At 43.7% G+C, this 15251-nt stretch overlaps 1 protein-coding gene across 2 annotated transcripts in view; it reads left to right on the forward strand.

The window, feature by feature from the left end:
* The window catches only part of ANO10 (anoctamin 10), a 91703-nt gene that overhangs the window by 16795 nt on the left and 59657 nt on the right, over window positions 1-15251 (forward strand). For both annotated transcript variants that reach the window (XM_028749716.2, XM_028749715.2), the window contains exons 8-11: window positions 616-690; window positions 1364-1546; window positions 3577-3768; window positions 4913-5041. In XM_028749716.2, the coding sequence (XP_028605549.2) occupies window positions 616-690; window positions 1364-1546; window positions 3577-3768; window positions 4913-5041 (579 nt within the window). The remainder of the gene's footprint in view (window positions 1-615; window positions 691-1363; window positions 1547-3576; window positions 3769-4912; window positions 5042-15251) is intronic.

Raw genomic sequence — 15251 nt, forward strand, 5'->3', positions numbered from 1 at the left:
AGCTCCTTCTTTCCTCTTGCTCCAGAGCAGTGCGGCGTGGGGAAGACCATGGGGACCGAAGTTTAAACTCCTTCCCTACTGCAGTTGATTGGAGATTACACTCAGCTGTCGGAAAGGGAACATGTAACCCAGGGCAAATTGCAAGGGCCAGATTCAGAGGCTTGGCACACCAGAGGTCCCCTGGGTGTTAAGAATGGGTATGTGGTAGATTACATCTATGGTATCCTAAGATCTGTGGATTTTTGCTGTGTATGTGCCCAGTAGATCTGTGTTTTAAAAATCAAAATCAGACATATTCAAAATGAATGCTAAAAAATTGATAAGGAAAACTGATCAGCCAGATGTGTTCTTTTAGTGCATAATCTGGAGTATAGCTGTTTGACTAAATTACCCAAGATTAATTGGCAACATAAGGTCTCTTGACCAGATCAATCCCATTTTCTCCTTGGGAAGTTTATTTTCTAAAATAACGATTGTAGAGGAATCACCACAGGATGGCAGATGGGGGGGGGGAGGGAAGAGGCCTTCCTGAGATTGTTATGTCACATGGTCCTTAGTTTTCCCATCTTGAACTGATGATGGAATTGAATATATATTTCTTTTTTTCTTTTGCAGTTCAACTTTTTAAATTGCTTTGCATCGTTATTCTACATTGCTTTTGTCATGTTTGATATGAAACTTTTGAGACAGGTGAGTGATCTTACATTGTTTCAGTTATCTGATTATCTTAATATCTCCAATTTTTTTATTAATTTACATTAGACTGATTCAGATAATAATTTCAAGCTTGGAAATATCTTCCAGAATCTCTGCAGCTGATCTGCTGTGATAGGTAGTCCTTAAGACTGAACTTAAGGCTAGTGTGTTGTAATGTGAAATAATTTCTTCATGTTTAATATGGCTCTGTGCTTCTTTGCTTTACTTGCTGTACATTGTAGTGACTTTTCTACTCTTTTCAGTCTTGTAGTAGCATTTAGAGCTGCATCCTTTCTTCACACAAGTTTGAGATACTCTGGTTCAAGTGGGTTGCAAATTATATTTTTGTGTGATTTAGTTTTAAGTCAAATTTCTGGGTCTGTCCTTTATTTAGTAAACAGCTGACCATGAAATTGTTAACATAGTAAGGCTAGTGGGAATGAAAACTGCTACCAAAATGAGCTACTTCAGTGATTGCTGCCATCCTTATTTTTTCAGATTCAGCCTAAAATTTGCTTTGCTTCAGTTCAGTGTCTTGTGGAATTCTTAGATCTGTAGTGCTTGTTAGACAGGACATGCTCATTAGTTAATTGAATGCAGATATAATACCCTTTTAAAGGACTGCTACAGTCTCGTTACATGTTTGCTTTGCTTAATTTTCTTAAAGAGCTTGGCAACTTTGCTGATAACTTCCCAAGTCCTTAATCAATGTGTAGAAGCTGTGCTGCCTTATTGGCTCCAAAAGAGGCGGACCAAGAGTGTGAAGAAAAAGGTGAAAGCTTTGGATATAGATACCGACCTGACTTTGCTTGAGCAAGTTAATCTGGAAAAAGGGATGGATACCTATCCGGTAAGTTGACTGTATCCTCTTCCGTGGTTCATTGCATCTGAAAAGTGGAAGCTTAAAAAAACAAACAAAACAAATTTGACTATTGCAAATATTTGAAACCTTAATGGAATTTACAGTGGAAACAAATGCCCCCCCGAATAGTTAGAAAATAACATTTTTGTGCTAGTTCAAGCCAGTGGTCTAAAATAATAATAATAATAATAATAATAATAATAATAATAATAATAATATAATATCTTTATTGTCATTACCCCCTCTCGGGGACAACGAAATTACTTGACGCTTTATGTTGCTTTATGTTGAGTTCACCCCCCCAATCTTTCCCCAGCAGGTAAATCCTAGTGCATGTGACATAGTGGTACCATCAGGACTTTAGGGTCCAGGGCCTCACTCAGCAGAAGGGCTGGCTTACCATATCTATCTATCTATGGTCAAACCTTGGTTCCCAAATGCATCCGTTATTGCACGTCTCGGCTCCTGAAGGCCAAAAACCTGGAAGTAACTGCTCTGGTTTTTGAACGATTTTCAGAAACTGAACGGCTTCTGGGGAGTTTTTTTCCTTTTTCTCCATTGACTTTGCTGACCGCCCTTTGATCCTCGGTTGTCAAACGTTTTGGAAGTCAAATGGTTTTCCAGAATGGATTACGTTCGACAACCGATGTTTGGCTGTATCTGTCTTCTGATAAAATGCATACCACATCTTACTTCATTTTGAAGTAAGTGAAGCAATCCACATCATATTCCAAAAAGGGAGCTCCCAGTAAGACCATTCTAAGCTCATCCCATTCACCCGGACCACCTGTTGCACTAGCTCTAAGAGTTTTTGATTTAGGTTTTCGTATAATAAGAATTGTCAAGAGGTTGGGGGTCTTGTACTCGGCCCTGTTCATCAACGTTGGTTCTGCCTGGAGCTCAGACTTCCGGGTAAAGAGGTGAGCTCATGAGGAAGCAGTTTCTCTTTCTGCTGGCTGCTAACACTCTCTTTAATTGCACCTGGGTGCTGGCTTGTCTGTACCAGGGCTTCAAGGCCAGTGACGATGACTTCATTTAATTGGGAAGAATTTTGCAGTTGTGGAGTCACACATACACCCTAGACTCTCAGCTCTGGAAAGTTTTGGCCTAGACATCTTCTGATTGGCTGGTTATTAAGTATTACCCATAGGCCGCGTGTGATGCCTCACCTTTTCCTTTGCTTCCCTGACTGTAACCTGTGTTATAGGGCCATGGATTCATTGTTAATGTATCAGATTAGCCTTTTTGTCTGTTCTGTGATTTCCCAGATAGTCCTATATTCCTAATAGCATTTTCCTTTCTTATTTTTCCTACGCGATAAGCTGACTTCATTATATGCTGCTGTTTTAATTGTGATTAGAGAACATCTACATCTTCATTCTAAACCATTGTCTGGACTCTTTTAGTCACATCTGTGACTGTATAATTTGGCTTCTTTTGCACAAGTCCCCGGAAGCAGAGCGTGGTACTTCAGCTTTTGGTTCTTGGGCTCTTAGGGATGTCTGGAATCTCCTGACTCAGACTGGGTGGACAAACAGCCTTGTTCTACCTAAAAGCAGTTTGCTTACTCCCTGTGTGTTGGCCGCATTTGAAACACCAGTAAACATTTACTTGGGGTTTTGGGGTAGATTTCCTGACAATAATTAGTAAGGTTTTATTTGGTAAATTTAGAGTTGCGGCAAAAGCACATACCAAGCACAGTTCTTTAAGAGGGGATGTGATTATTAAAACATCACCTTCATTCTAACTGGTGATTTATGTTGGGCATGGAGCAGCGCTGTACACCATCTCTTATGTTCCACACAAGATGAATTAATTGATCTTCAAATGAATAGAAATGAAAACAGGTAGTTGGTATGTATACTCTGCTCACGTCAATCTTACACTTCCTGCTTTTTATTTTACACCCACGCTCTCCACTTTAATATTTCTAATTGGGAAAATACGTAGGTCTGCCAGGATCTGTAAAGCTGCTTCTAATCTTGTATTTATGGTTAAATTGTTCTCTTTTCTTCCAGGGTACTTTTGATGATTATTTGGAGTTGTTCTTGCAGTTTGGCTATGTGAGCCTTTTTTCATGTGTCTACCCTTTGGCAGCTGTTTTTGCAGTGCTCAACAACATCACAGAGATGTATTCTGATGCCTTAAAAATGTGCAGGATCTTTAAACGCCCATTTTCAGAGCCTGCTGCAAATATTGGTGTATGGCAGGTAATCCATTCAGATGCATAATGTTTGAATAACTTCGTCATTTCTTTATTTGTTTCTCTATTTGCCATTGGAATACATGAGAAGTTAGTCATTTTCCCTCTCTTTTAAGGGTATAAAAGTGGGATATACCATATTTTTACGTCTATAAGATGCCCCCATGTATAAGACGCCCCCTATTTTGGGGGACTCAGATTTAAGAAAATGGGGGGAGATGGCCCAGAGTATAAGATGCCCCCTAATTTTTGACATTATTTTTTAGGGGAAAAACCTAGTCATATACGAAAAAATATGGTAGGTCTATAAAGTATGCCATGAGTTTACAGTAACCTGAGAATTCAGTTAAAAAGCAGGCATAGGTACAAAATGACAGACCCAAGAAATAGACATGTTGTGTGGGGATTTAGCTGTCAGTGTAGTATTTAGCTACAGTGTCTTAAGACTGTCCTATACAGTGGTGCCCCGCAAGACGAATGCCTCGCAAGACGGAAAACCCGCTAGACGAAAGGGTTTTCCGTTTTTGAGTTGCTTCGCAAGGCGATTTTCCCTATGGGCTTGCTTCGCAAGACGAAACGTCTTGCTAGTCTTGCGATTTTTTCTCGCTCCCCCCCCCTTTTTCTAAGCCGCTAAGCCGCTAATAGCCTTTTAGCAGCTAAGCCGCTAAGCCTTTAATAGCTGCTAAGCCGCTAAGCCTTTAATAGCTGCTAAGCCGCTAATCCGCTAATAGGGTTGCTTCGCAAGACGAAAAAACCGCTAGACGAAGAGACTCGCGGAACGGATTCTTTTCATTTTGCGAGGCACCACTGTAGTTCTTAAAAGAAGTATCTTTTTCCTTGAAGATAAGGCAGATTTACATGTTTCTTTTATAGGCTACAGGGCATTCAATTAAGGGTAGAGGTGGGGAACCTGCGATCCTGCAAATGTGGTTGGCCACAACTCATAGAATCATAGAATGTGATTTTAAGCCATCTTTAGGCTGTTTGGGCCAGACTATTAGTGGCAGATTTCATGCAGATACCTGCCCCAAACTTTTGGTTACTGGCACTTTTGAATGTAACAAAGAGGAATGTCAGGGCTATTCAGGAGCCTGAGAAAAGAAAACATATTTTTGTTAAAGGAATTATGGTTCTTTTTCTTTTTGTTTCAGTTGGCTTTTCAAACTATGACTGTCATATCAGTGGTTACCAATTGTGTCCTTATTGGCATGTCACCTCAAGTGAATGGACTTTTCCCAGAATCAAAAATCGAGCTTATCCTAATTGTAGTGTTGGCAGAGGTAAGTTGACAATTTAATTATTTGCTTATGGTCTGTAAGCAGTGCTGTTTTTCTTCCAGAAAAAGAGGTGCAGGAACTCCCACTTCTTTTTTGATGTGCAACCCTAAGGTGGCGGAATTCAGTTCCCTGTCCATAAGAGTTTGTAAGCTGTGCATTTCCTTGACTGCTACATCCACCATCTTATTAGCTAGATAATCTTACGTATCAGTACTTTTCAAGCTTTCCTATCTTTTAGGGAACCTTTTATACATGGATAGGTCTATTATGAGATACCAGCAAGTTGCAGAGGAGGTACAAAGGAGCTAGCTGCATGCTACTGGGGCAGATCCATGCATTGGAAAACAGTTTTTGCAAAACAGTTGTCTTGACCAATTGTTGTGGCCAGACGTATTCTAGCTTGGGAGTCCAGCTGAAAGTTCTTGGAATGGGAAGCAGCAGGTGGGATGAAAAGTCCAGAACTTGCGTCCTGCTTCAAGTTGCCCAGCTCTCCTGCCACTTTGTGGTATTTTGAGATAATCTACCTGCAGAAATGCCATCATACGTGGTCAGATTTTCACGGCTTAATGTGAGGTGTGGACAAGGCCTGTGAGATGAGATGATTCTCAAAATACAGTGGTACCTCGGGTTACATACGCTTCAGGTTACAGACTCCGCTAACCCAGAAATAGTACCTTGGGTTAAGAACTTTGCTTCAGGATGAGAACAGAAATTGTGATGCGGCGGCAGCGGGAGGCCCCATTAGCTAAAGTGGTGCTTCAGGTTAAGAATAGTTTCAGATTAAGAACGGACCTCCGGAACGAATTAAGTACTTAACCCGAGGTACCATTGTACTTTCCTGTCAATTATTCTGCGCTGTTTTCAATCGTTTCTTAATCAATGTTCGTTATTAAATTCTGTAAAATAATATTTTAAAGAATAAATTGCTTTTGCTTTGAAATTATTTTGCTTTGGAGGCAAAATAAACGTTTTGGCATCACACTGTCTCAGGAGAGACTTACGGAAACAGTAATTAAAGAAAAATTAAAAGGGGAGTTTGTGGTGTGCTTTGAGGTATGAAAAAGCTTTGGCATCATAGTGAGGAAAGGGGAAGCAGCTATAGACACACACATATTGTGGAATCTTTTGAGGGTCACCAATAAACTTTTCATCAAGTCATCGCAGCAGGGGAGGGGGCCCGTGGGAGTAGTCAATTATTGTAAAGAAAGGCTATTTTAAATTAATATATTGTAAAGCCAAGTTTTGAGGGGGCCACAAAAAACCCTTGAGGTACCAGATACAATCCATAGGCTGGATTTGTTATGAGTATCTTAGAAAATTGGCAGCAATAGTTACCAGCAGCTTGAAGGCAACAAATTAGCTGCCTGAGATATCTACAACCCTCTTATCTCTGGAGTAGAGGATTTCTGGGTTTCCCATAGCATTTTTGGCTACACTAAAATGCAGACATCTGGTAAGACTCTGACTGACTTGCTTCATTCTCTTAAAGAAGTTTGAAAACCCAGAATCATTTGAGAACTAATGAGTAAAGCTGCTCATTGGCTATTTTATTCAGATATTTGTATTTGTTTTCAGAACCAAATAAGTAAAACGCATCTCTGCTTGCCTGCTAAGCTCACAGATGGTAAAGTGCAGCTTATGAAAATCAAGCAGTGACTTGGTTCAGTGGTACATACATGTGAAAAAGAACTATCGGGCATAATTCAGAATGCTGCAGGAGATTAATCAAAGTCCATGGTGGTTTACATTAACATACATTTTCTACTAAGGACTTTATTTAAAGCACTAATAGCTCATTTTCACACAACATGAAACACAAAATCTCTCTGTATGTTTGCCTCCATGCTGGACAAGAATTAGAAATTTTAAATTCTTTCGGTCTATAAAACCCCCATCTTTGGCTATGATAATTTCTTTGCAATCCAACTGAAAACTTTCTAAATAGCATCTGAACCCTATAAATAGTCCTTGGCACTGTTCACATACAAAACAGTTTGGTAATATCCTGTCGGCTTGCGTGCTCCTTCTCTGCTAATTCTTTCCGAATTTCTAATTAGGGGGAAATCACAGCTTTTTTCTGGTTTGGGTATAGCTTCAAATTATGATTAGCTGTATACCTGGACATCAGGGAGGGAAATTGGAACAATGAAGGTGAGCATGGAGTGCATGAGCCCACAGATTACAGTGGTGCCCCGCAAGACGAACGCCTCGCAAGACGGAAAACCCGCTAGACGAAAGGGTTTTCCGTTTTGGAGGCGCTTCGCAAAACGAATTTCCCTATGGGCTTCCTTCGCAAGACGAAAGCCCATAGGGAAATCTCCGGGACAGCGGGGAAGCGCAGCGCGTCTTCCCCACTGTCCTCGGACCTCCTCCGAAGGCTGGCGGCGGGGCGGAGAGACCTCCTCCCGCCGCCAGCCTTCGTTTCTCCGCTATCCCGGACGGCTTTTTCTGTAAAGAGGTCCAGGACCTCTTCTGAAGACCGGCGGGGGGCAAAAGTCTTTGCTCCCCCCTGCCTGCCTTCCCGGGGGCTTTTAAATCGCCCCGGGACAGCGGAGAAGTCCTCCGTTGTCCCGGTTTTTTTTTAAATGCTGGGGTGGAAAGAAAAGCCCTTGTCCCCCCCCCCCAGCCTTCAGAAGAGGTCGGGGGACAGACTGTTTTTTTCAGACCTGGTCTGAAGTCGGTTTCCATAGGAACGCATCGATTGATTTTCAATGCATTCCTATGGGAAACCGTGCTTCGCAAGACGAAAAACTCGCAAGAAGAAAAAACTTGCGGAACGAATTAATTTCGTCTTGCGAGGCACCACTGTACTCATGTCTTGTCAAACCAGTAGTTTGACATTATATGAAAACCAGCTCACTGTTTTCCAGCTGAATTTTCAATGAAGATTATTACACTGGAGCAACAGAAAAGGTATTGGTTCATAAGTCAGCAAATCTGAAATAAGATTTATGTTTAGATTTGAAACAACTAAGACAAATTACCTGGGGTTTGTTTGGAAAGTGAAGTTCTGCAGATTGATATACGCTGAAGGGAAAACGGATGGAGTTTTGTTGTAAGCATGTTGTGGCTGGTTGGTTTGGGTTTCTTTCTCTCTGAACTTAGTATCATTGGAAATGGTGAAAGTTAGTTAACAGCACATACACACACCATTTATCTTTGGATCTTACAGACTATAACAAGAGGATTTGGCCGTGTTTTATGATTCGTATTCATTCAGAGTTTTGTACACTGCCATCTTGTGGTAAATTAATACAATTAATGGAAAGTATTCGCCTTGTAGGGACGCGGGTGGCGCTGTGGGTAAAAGCCTCAGCGCCTAGGGCTTGCCGATTGAAAGGTCGGCAGTTCGAATCCCCACAGCGGGGTGCGCTCCCGTTGCTCAGTCCCAGCGCCTGCCAACCTAGCAGTTCGAAAGCACCCCCGGGTGCAAGTAGATAAATAGGGACCGCTTACTAGCGGGAAGGTAAACAGCGTTTCCGTGTGCTGCGCTGGCTCGCCAGATGCAGCCTTGTCACGCTGGCCACGTGACCCGGAAGTGTCTCCGGACAGCGCTGGCCCCTGGCCTCTTAAGTGAGATGGGCGCACAACCCCAGAGTCTGTCAAGACTGGCCCGTACGGGCAGGGGTACTTTTACCTTTACCTTATTCGCCTTGTAGTGTGATCTCTTTAAAAATAATGCATTAAAGCAGCATTTCCCAACCTTTTTCTGACCGTGGCCCCCTCCCCACCTTGTTTCCTTCCCCCATGGGCATAGCTGGGGGTGGGCAGCTGCCCCACCAAATAAGTAAAAATAAACAAAAAACAATACAAATCTGAGGTTCTGCCCCCCCCAACAAAAATCCTGGCTATGCCCATATCCCCCCCTTCCTACTTGTAGAAAAGGTAACTATTTTTATAATTTATGCACAATACAGTTGCATAAAATGATAGGAACATAATGAAATATTGTTGAAGCTGAAAAATATAGAAACATAGAATCACAGAGCTGGAAGGAAGGGTCAAAGTCTAGTGCAGCCCCCTGCAACGTACAAAACTCAGCTAAAGCATCCATGACAGATGGCCATCTAACCTCTTCTTAGAAACCTCCAAGGAAGAAGAGTCCAGAACGTCCCTAGGAAGATGCGTCTTCCATGTATTATAAAAAGTAAACAGCACTTATTTGACCCCAGTTAGTTGACACAGAGGAGAAAACCTGCAGATACAGTCCAAAAGGCAGACAGGGAGTTCTATATATATGGGAGCATTTTTAATAGCAAGTGGTCCTCACTGACGTAGTGCAAAAAGATATTGTCATCCAGAGGAGCTCTGGCTGCCTAGATAAAACACTATACAGTGGTGCCTCGCAAGACGAAATTAATTCGTTCCGCAAGTCTCTTCGTCTTGCGAGTTTTTCGTCTTGCGATGCACGGTTTCCCATAGGAATGCATTGAAAATCAATTAATGCGTTCCTAGGGAAACCGCCTTCAGACCAGGTCCGGGGACAGTCTGTCCCCCGACCTCTTCTGAAGGCTGGGGGGGGGGGGGGACAAGGGCTTTTCTTCCCACCCCAAGCATTTTAAAAAACCCCGGGACAGCGGAGGACTTCTCCGCTGTCCGGGGCAATCTTAAAATGCTGGCGGGCGGCATTTTAAAATCGCCCGGGACAGCGGAGGACTTCTCCGCTGTCCGGGGCGATTTAAAAGCCCCTGGGAAGGCAGGGCAGGCGGGGGGGGAGCAAAGATTTTCGCCCCCCGCCCGCCTTCAGAACAGGTCCTTGACCTCTTCTGAAGGCGGGCGGGGGCGAAAGCCTTTGCTCCCCCCTGCCTGCCTTCCCGGGAGAGCGGAGAAAGGCAGTGCGTTTCTCCGCTGTCCCGGACGGCTTTTGAAGGCAGGCGGGGGGGGGGGGGGAGCAAAGATTTTCGCCCCCCGCCCGCCTTCAGAAGAGGTCCTTGACCTCTTCTGAAGGCAGGCGGGGGGCGAAAGTCTTTGCTCCCCCCCCTTCAAAAGCTGTCCTGGACAGGCTTCGCGGACCTCTCCGCAAGCAGCGGGAGCGCTCCCGCTGCTTGCGGAGAGTTGCCAGTATGCCGAAGCCTGCGCGCGCTGAGATCAGCGCGCCCAGGCTTTGCGGCCCCACCGCCCGGCATCGGAGCTTGGTTCCGATGCCGGGCGGCGGGAGGAGGTCCGAGGACAGTGGGGAAGACGCGCTGCGCTTCCCCACTGTCCCGGAGATTTCCCTATGGGCTTTCTTCTCGCGAAGCAAGCCCATAGGGAAATTCGTTTTGTGAAGCGCCTCCAAAACGGAAAACCCTTTCGTCTAGCGGGTTTTCCGTCTTGCGAGGCGTTCGTCTTGCGGGGTACCACTGTAGTCCCACCCACCTTTACCTGGGAGTAAGGCCCACTGAACTCAGTGTGGCTTTCTTCTGAGTAGACAGTTATTTACTAGATTCAGGTCAGCAGCACCAGACGACTCCAGGCTGGGCGCTGGGGTGGATTTCATCCCATGCCTTGCAGAGCCAGGGCATCGCACTTACCTGACCTGGGGGTTCTAGATCACAGGCTCTACTGGTCAAAACGGAAGCCTTGGTGATCATTCTTTCCCAACAGAAGCAAAACAGGACTGCTCCCAAGAAATGCACGTGGCAAAAAGGAGCGCTAGTCCCTGGTGAACCGTTCCCTTAGTCGCTTGTGATTGGCCAAGCGGATAGCCAGCCAATCAGGATTTTAAAAAAAGTTTTCCCCCTTCACTTCTGACTTCCCTCTGTGGCCCTCACAGCCTCATGCTGTGGCCCCCCATTTACGCGATTTTCACCTGGGGCCCCCTTGGAATATCCTGGGGCCCCCAGGGGGCCATATCAGTAGTTGGCCTCCTTTGTAATGTTTTCTTTTGAAATCTTTAAGATAATATTTTAGTTTTCTGTTATCTTGCTTTGACTGTATACTTTATATTTGACTTTCTTCAGATTGTTTGTTTATGTTTAATTAATTTAATATGCTGTAAACCACTTTGAGATTTTTCTTAAAAATATAGAGCGGTATAGAAATTTTAAAAATAAAATAAATAAAAATAAATATAGTCCCTGATTGTGAAACACTGCATGAAGGGCTCACCCAGACTTCTACTTGACCTGCCATTTTCCCATGGGAAAACCCAATCTTTTGTCTCTGGCTCAGAGTAATTTCAATGTGATTTCTGTGGGTTGACTTTTCTCCCAAATTCAGTGCTGAAGAGCAGGTTTTCCTGGGGAAAGTGGCGCGGCAAATGGAAAACGGCTCAGATCCGTGCCCAGAAAGCACATGACAAGTGGAAGTGTTGACAAGCCTTGCTCACTTTTCCTTTAAACAGTCATCACCTTTGACTCCTTTGACCCTCAAAGATTCCTCCTTGACTAAAGGACGTTGTTCATAGGCCCATGACACAAATTCGAATAAAACTGGCATAGGACAAATTATATGGATAGATAGTAAAGGTAAAGGTACCCCTGCCCATATGGGCCAGTCTTGACAGACTCTAGGGTTGTGCGCTCATCTCACTCTAGAGGCCGGGGGCCAGCGCTGTCCACAGACACTTCCAGGTCACGTGGCCAGTGTGACGAAGCTACTCTGGCGAGCCAGAGCCGCACACGGAAACGCCGTTTACCTTCCCGCTAATAAGCGGTCCCTATTTATCTACTTGCACCCAGAGGTGCTTTCGAACTGCTAGGTTGGCAGGCGCTGGGACCGAACTACGGGAGCGCACCCCGCCGCGGGGATTCGAACCGCCGACTATGTGATCGGCAAGTCCTAGGCGCTGAGGTTTTACCCACAGCGCCACCCGCGTCCCATATGGATAGATACGCCTGGGCAAATTAAGATGGTGAGTGGTTGGGTTATTACCCTGTACCTGTAAGCAAAGTAAAGCAAAACTTTTGATTTTTTTTTTTTTTTTTTTTTAAGGGAGTAGGAAAGGGTCAGGCGATCTGGGGCCTGTCACAAAGTATCTGGGAATTGACTCTCTGTGGCCATTCCCAATAACTAGGTTTTCTTAGTTGCCCCAATACTATCAGTGGAATGTTTAATTGAAATTTTAAGGCCTGACCTACTAATCTTGTTTAGATTTCATTGACTTAATTGGCTTTGTCTCTGGTGTGCTTGCCTTGACAATTTCAATGTATACAGTTATTGCCCGGTTAGTTGAATATAAACATTTCATTTGTCACAATCCAGGAGGAAGGCCAATTACTGCACTATTGAAACAGTTTGTTCCTCTCGGCTAAGGCTCAATCCACATTATCTGTCATGTATTAATAGGCAACCACAGGAGAGGGAGTGTGGGCTGTGCTTGCATCGACAGCAGGTGGTGGTTCGGTATAGGAGGAAACAGGAGAAGGGGCAGTGAAATGGGGAAATTATATGGTACTCCACATCAATTGTTGAGCTTCGGTGCAGACCACAACAGTGCAATTGCGGTTGGCAAGGAAGAAGTGGACCCTGATTTGGGGTTTAGAATTTGGATACACTTTATTCATTATTTACAATTAAGAAATGAGTGGCTGGCATGGGACTTTTTCTCCCCCACCTCAAACTTTACCTGAAGAAATGGCCTGGTTATCCACACCCCATATCTGCTCTGGGTCCAAGACTTTGGATCAGCCCTAACCTGGGTCCAACTGGATCTGGGCCCCAAATCGATTGGGGGGGGTGCCCTAATGTTTGTTTAGGGTTTTATACGCTAATCAAGTGTATGGTCGTAGAGTGTGGGGGTGAGGGAAGGAGACGCTGCGTCTTCTTCACCGCCATCCCAAATGTGGGCTTAATCAAGAGTTTTGAAACCCTTATTGAACTTATGGTTGGGAGGGGGTGGAAAAAATAGATGTATCCTTCCCGCCTCCCACTGTGCTGCAGAAACCAGGAATAAACCTTCTGCTCACTAGCTGGTGAGTGGACAATGCAGTCCTGCTCACCTTGGCTTTGTCTTATGTGTTCTCCAAATAGCAATGTGGGGCTGTTTGAAAGCTGCCTTACAAGCAACCCCATACTGCTTTTTGATGTAGATGCCTGCCTTTACACACACACACACACACACACACACACACACCCCTCCATATTTTCTTAACACTCATTTTTTTTTTTAAATCCTGGCAATGTTTTTAGTTGTTTACAGTGTTTTGGTTTGTGCTTGACCCAAATCCAGTGTACAGCCCAACTTAGGTGCTATTCCCAAGCTTGAAGATTTTGACTGCAGTGAAACCCTTTTTCTAGACATATGCATAGCTGTCAACTTTGAGATTTGAAAATAAGGGATCAGCAGCCTCACCTGTCCCGGGGACAGTCTATGGGATATCTAACAATCTGGGATAGCAGTGGGAAGCAGTGGGAAACAGCACTGGAATAAGGAAATTTCCCGCAAAAAAAGGGAAGGTTGACAGCTATGGGCATATGGTTAGGCTAAGAGCAGGTCCCTTTTCTAGCATGTGCCCAGATCCGCTGGACATTCCCATTCCACATTCCGCAGCTGCTAATTAGAGGCAGGTCCCTAGCTATGGGGAAGCCCCTGTTTTTCTGCTAAATGTTAGGTAACCCCCCCCCAATTGACAGCTGCACAAATTATGATAGCTAGGAAGTAGAATGGGCAAGCAGAATATAAAATGGAAAATGGTATAAAGTGGTGTGGGATATGGCTATTAATGATAAATTAACATGTGCCATTAAGATAAGACAGGGCATATGCAGGAGAAATGATTTTGAGCAGCTATGGAGGGTGTTTGTAGAATTTGTACTGTTAAAACAGAAAGGGATCAAACCATTGCAAGAGGTGTTGAATTTTTGGGAGGTTGGATAGTTATTATGGAATGGTCTTGGTGGTGGGGTGCACATTTTTATTCTTATTTATTTATGATTATTACTTTGTCAAAATAAAATAAAAATAACAAAAAAGAGTGTTAGGAAAGGTGCATTTTCAACTTAGTCCTCTCCTGACTCGCCTCCCAAGTTGTGATGGTTGTTCAGTGCAAAGACCATTGAGAATACTATCCTAACTTACAGAGGACTTAAGGAAGGCACAAAATGTGCCTTTCTACAGCCAGACATTAGAAAATTCATTTCTGGCCCCCAAATGGAGCAGCCAGCTGCAGCCTGGAGTAAACCTGTTAAGCAAGGGGGCGGTCATTGCCTGCCAGCGTCCCAAAGAGACTGGGCAACATGAGATGGGCTCATTTGTTTTTCCCTGTCTCTGGTTCAGAGCTGCAATAATGCAGGCGATAAGCCTGGAACTCTGGGGAATTCCATAATGGCCTTGGGAAACACGATCACAGATGTGTGTTCTTGGTATCTGCTAGCGATTGCACAAATCCAGTTGTGTGTCAGACCACTGTGACCTGCTTTGACCCTGTACTTGGAATACATCCTACTGTACAGAATGTTGCCCTGGTGAACATGATGCCAAAAGTGTTGGGACATGACCTAGTTAGTGTTGCCATTAGGGAAGGGAGAGAAATGTGATTCGGTTCCCATTTTAATGCAAAACTACCCGGTTCACGTTACCTTAACAATATATGCACCGCAACATCTCTATCCTTTGAAATGCACACTGTTACGAAATGCAGACTTTTTAATTTCACAGTGCTCTTCCCCAACCAAATGACGTGTATCAAAAATTCATATATTAGGGGGAAAATGTGTTTAAAAATGCACATATTAATGAATATAACATTAAAATATGCCTTCTATTAGGGGGAATTGCTTGTGAAAAGGTTTATTAGGAAAAATATGCTGGAAATGTTAATGAACCTTAAAGAGGACTTTAAAAAAAAATCCACACCCAAGCTGATGTGGAAATTGTGGAACTGAGCTTAAGATTTGAAAAATGAGAAATGGAATGAAACCAAGATGGACAAATTTGGCCATTCGTGGTTGACATGGGACTGTTGTTTACCCCTTTTCTCGTAATCTCATTTCTCCCTACTTGCGACAAAGTGATAGCATATGCCAGGCCAGGCCTCTCCAGAACTGAGCATGCTAAAGAGGTAATTGAGTCCAAGCAAAGACCAGTAGCGCTTGGAAGTATGCTAATGAAATATGCTGCAAAACTTTAATTTCAGTGTGACCAGGGACTGTGACATCAACATGATTTATATATGGATTCTCTTTAAATTCTGTTGTTTTGGGACAATTTAAACGTCTGCTAATTTTGCAAAGCAACTTCTGAAGTACAAAAGAATTGTTTTTTAAAAATTATATTTTGTTAAATAGGGTT

This window comes from Podarcis muralis, chromosome 12, assembly GCF_964188315.1.
Source record: "Podarcis muralis chromosome 12, rPodMur119.hap1.1, whole genome shotgun sequence".
NCBI lineage: Eukaryota > Metazoa > Chordata > Lepidosauria > Squamata > Lacertidae > Podarcis > Podarcis muralis.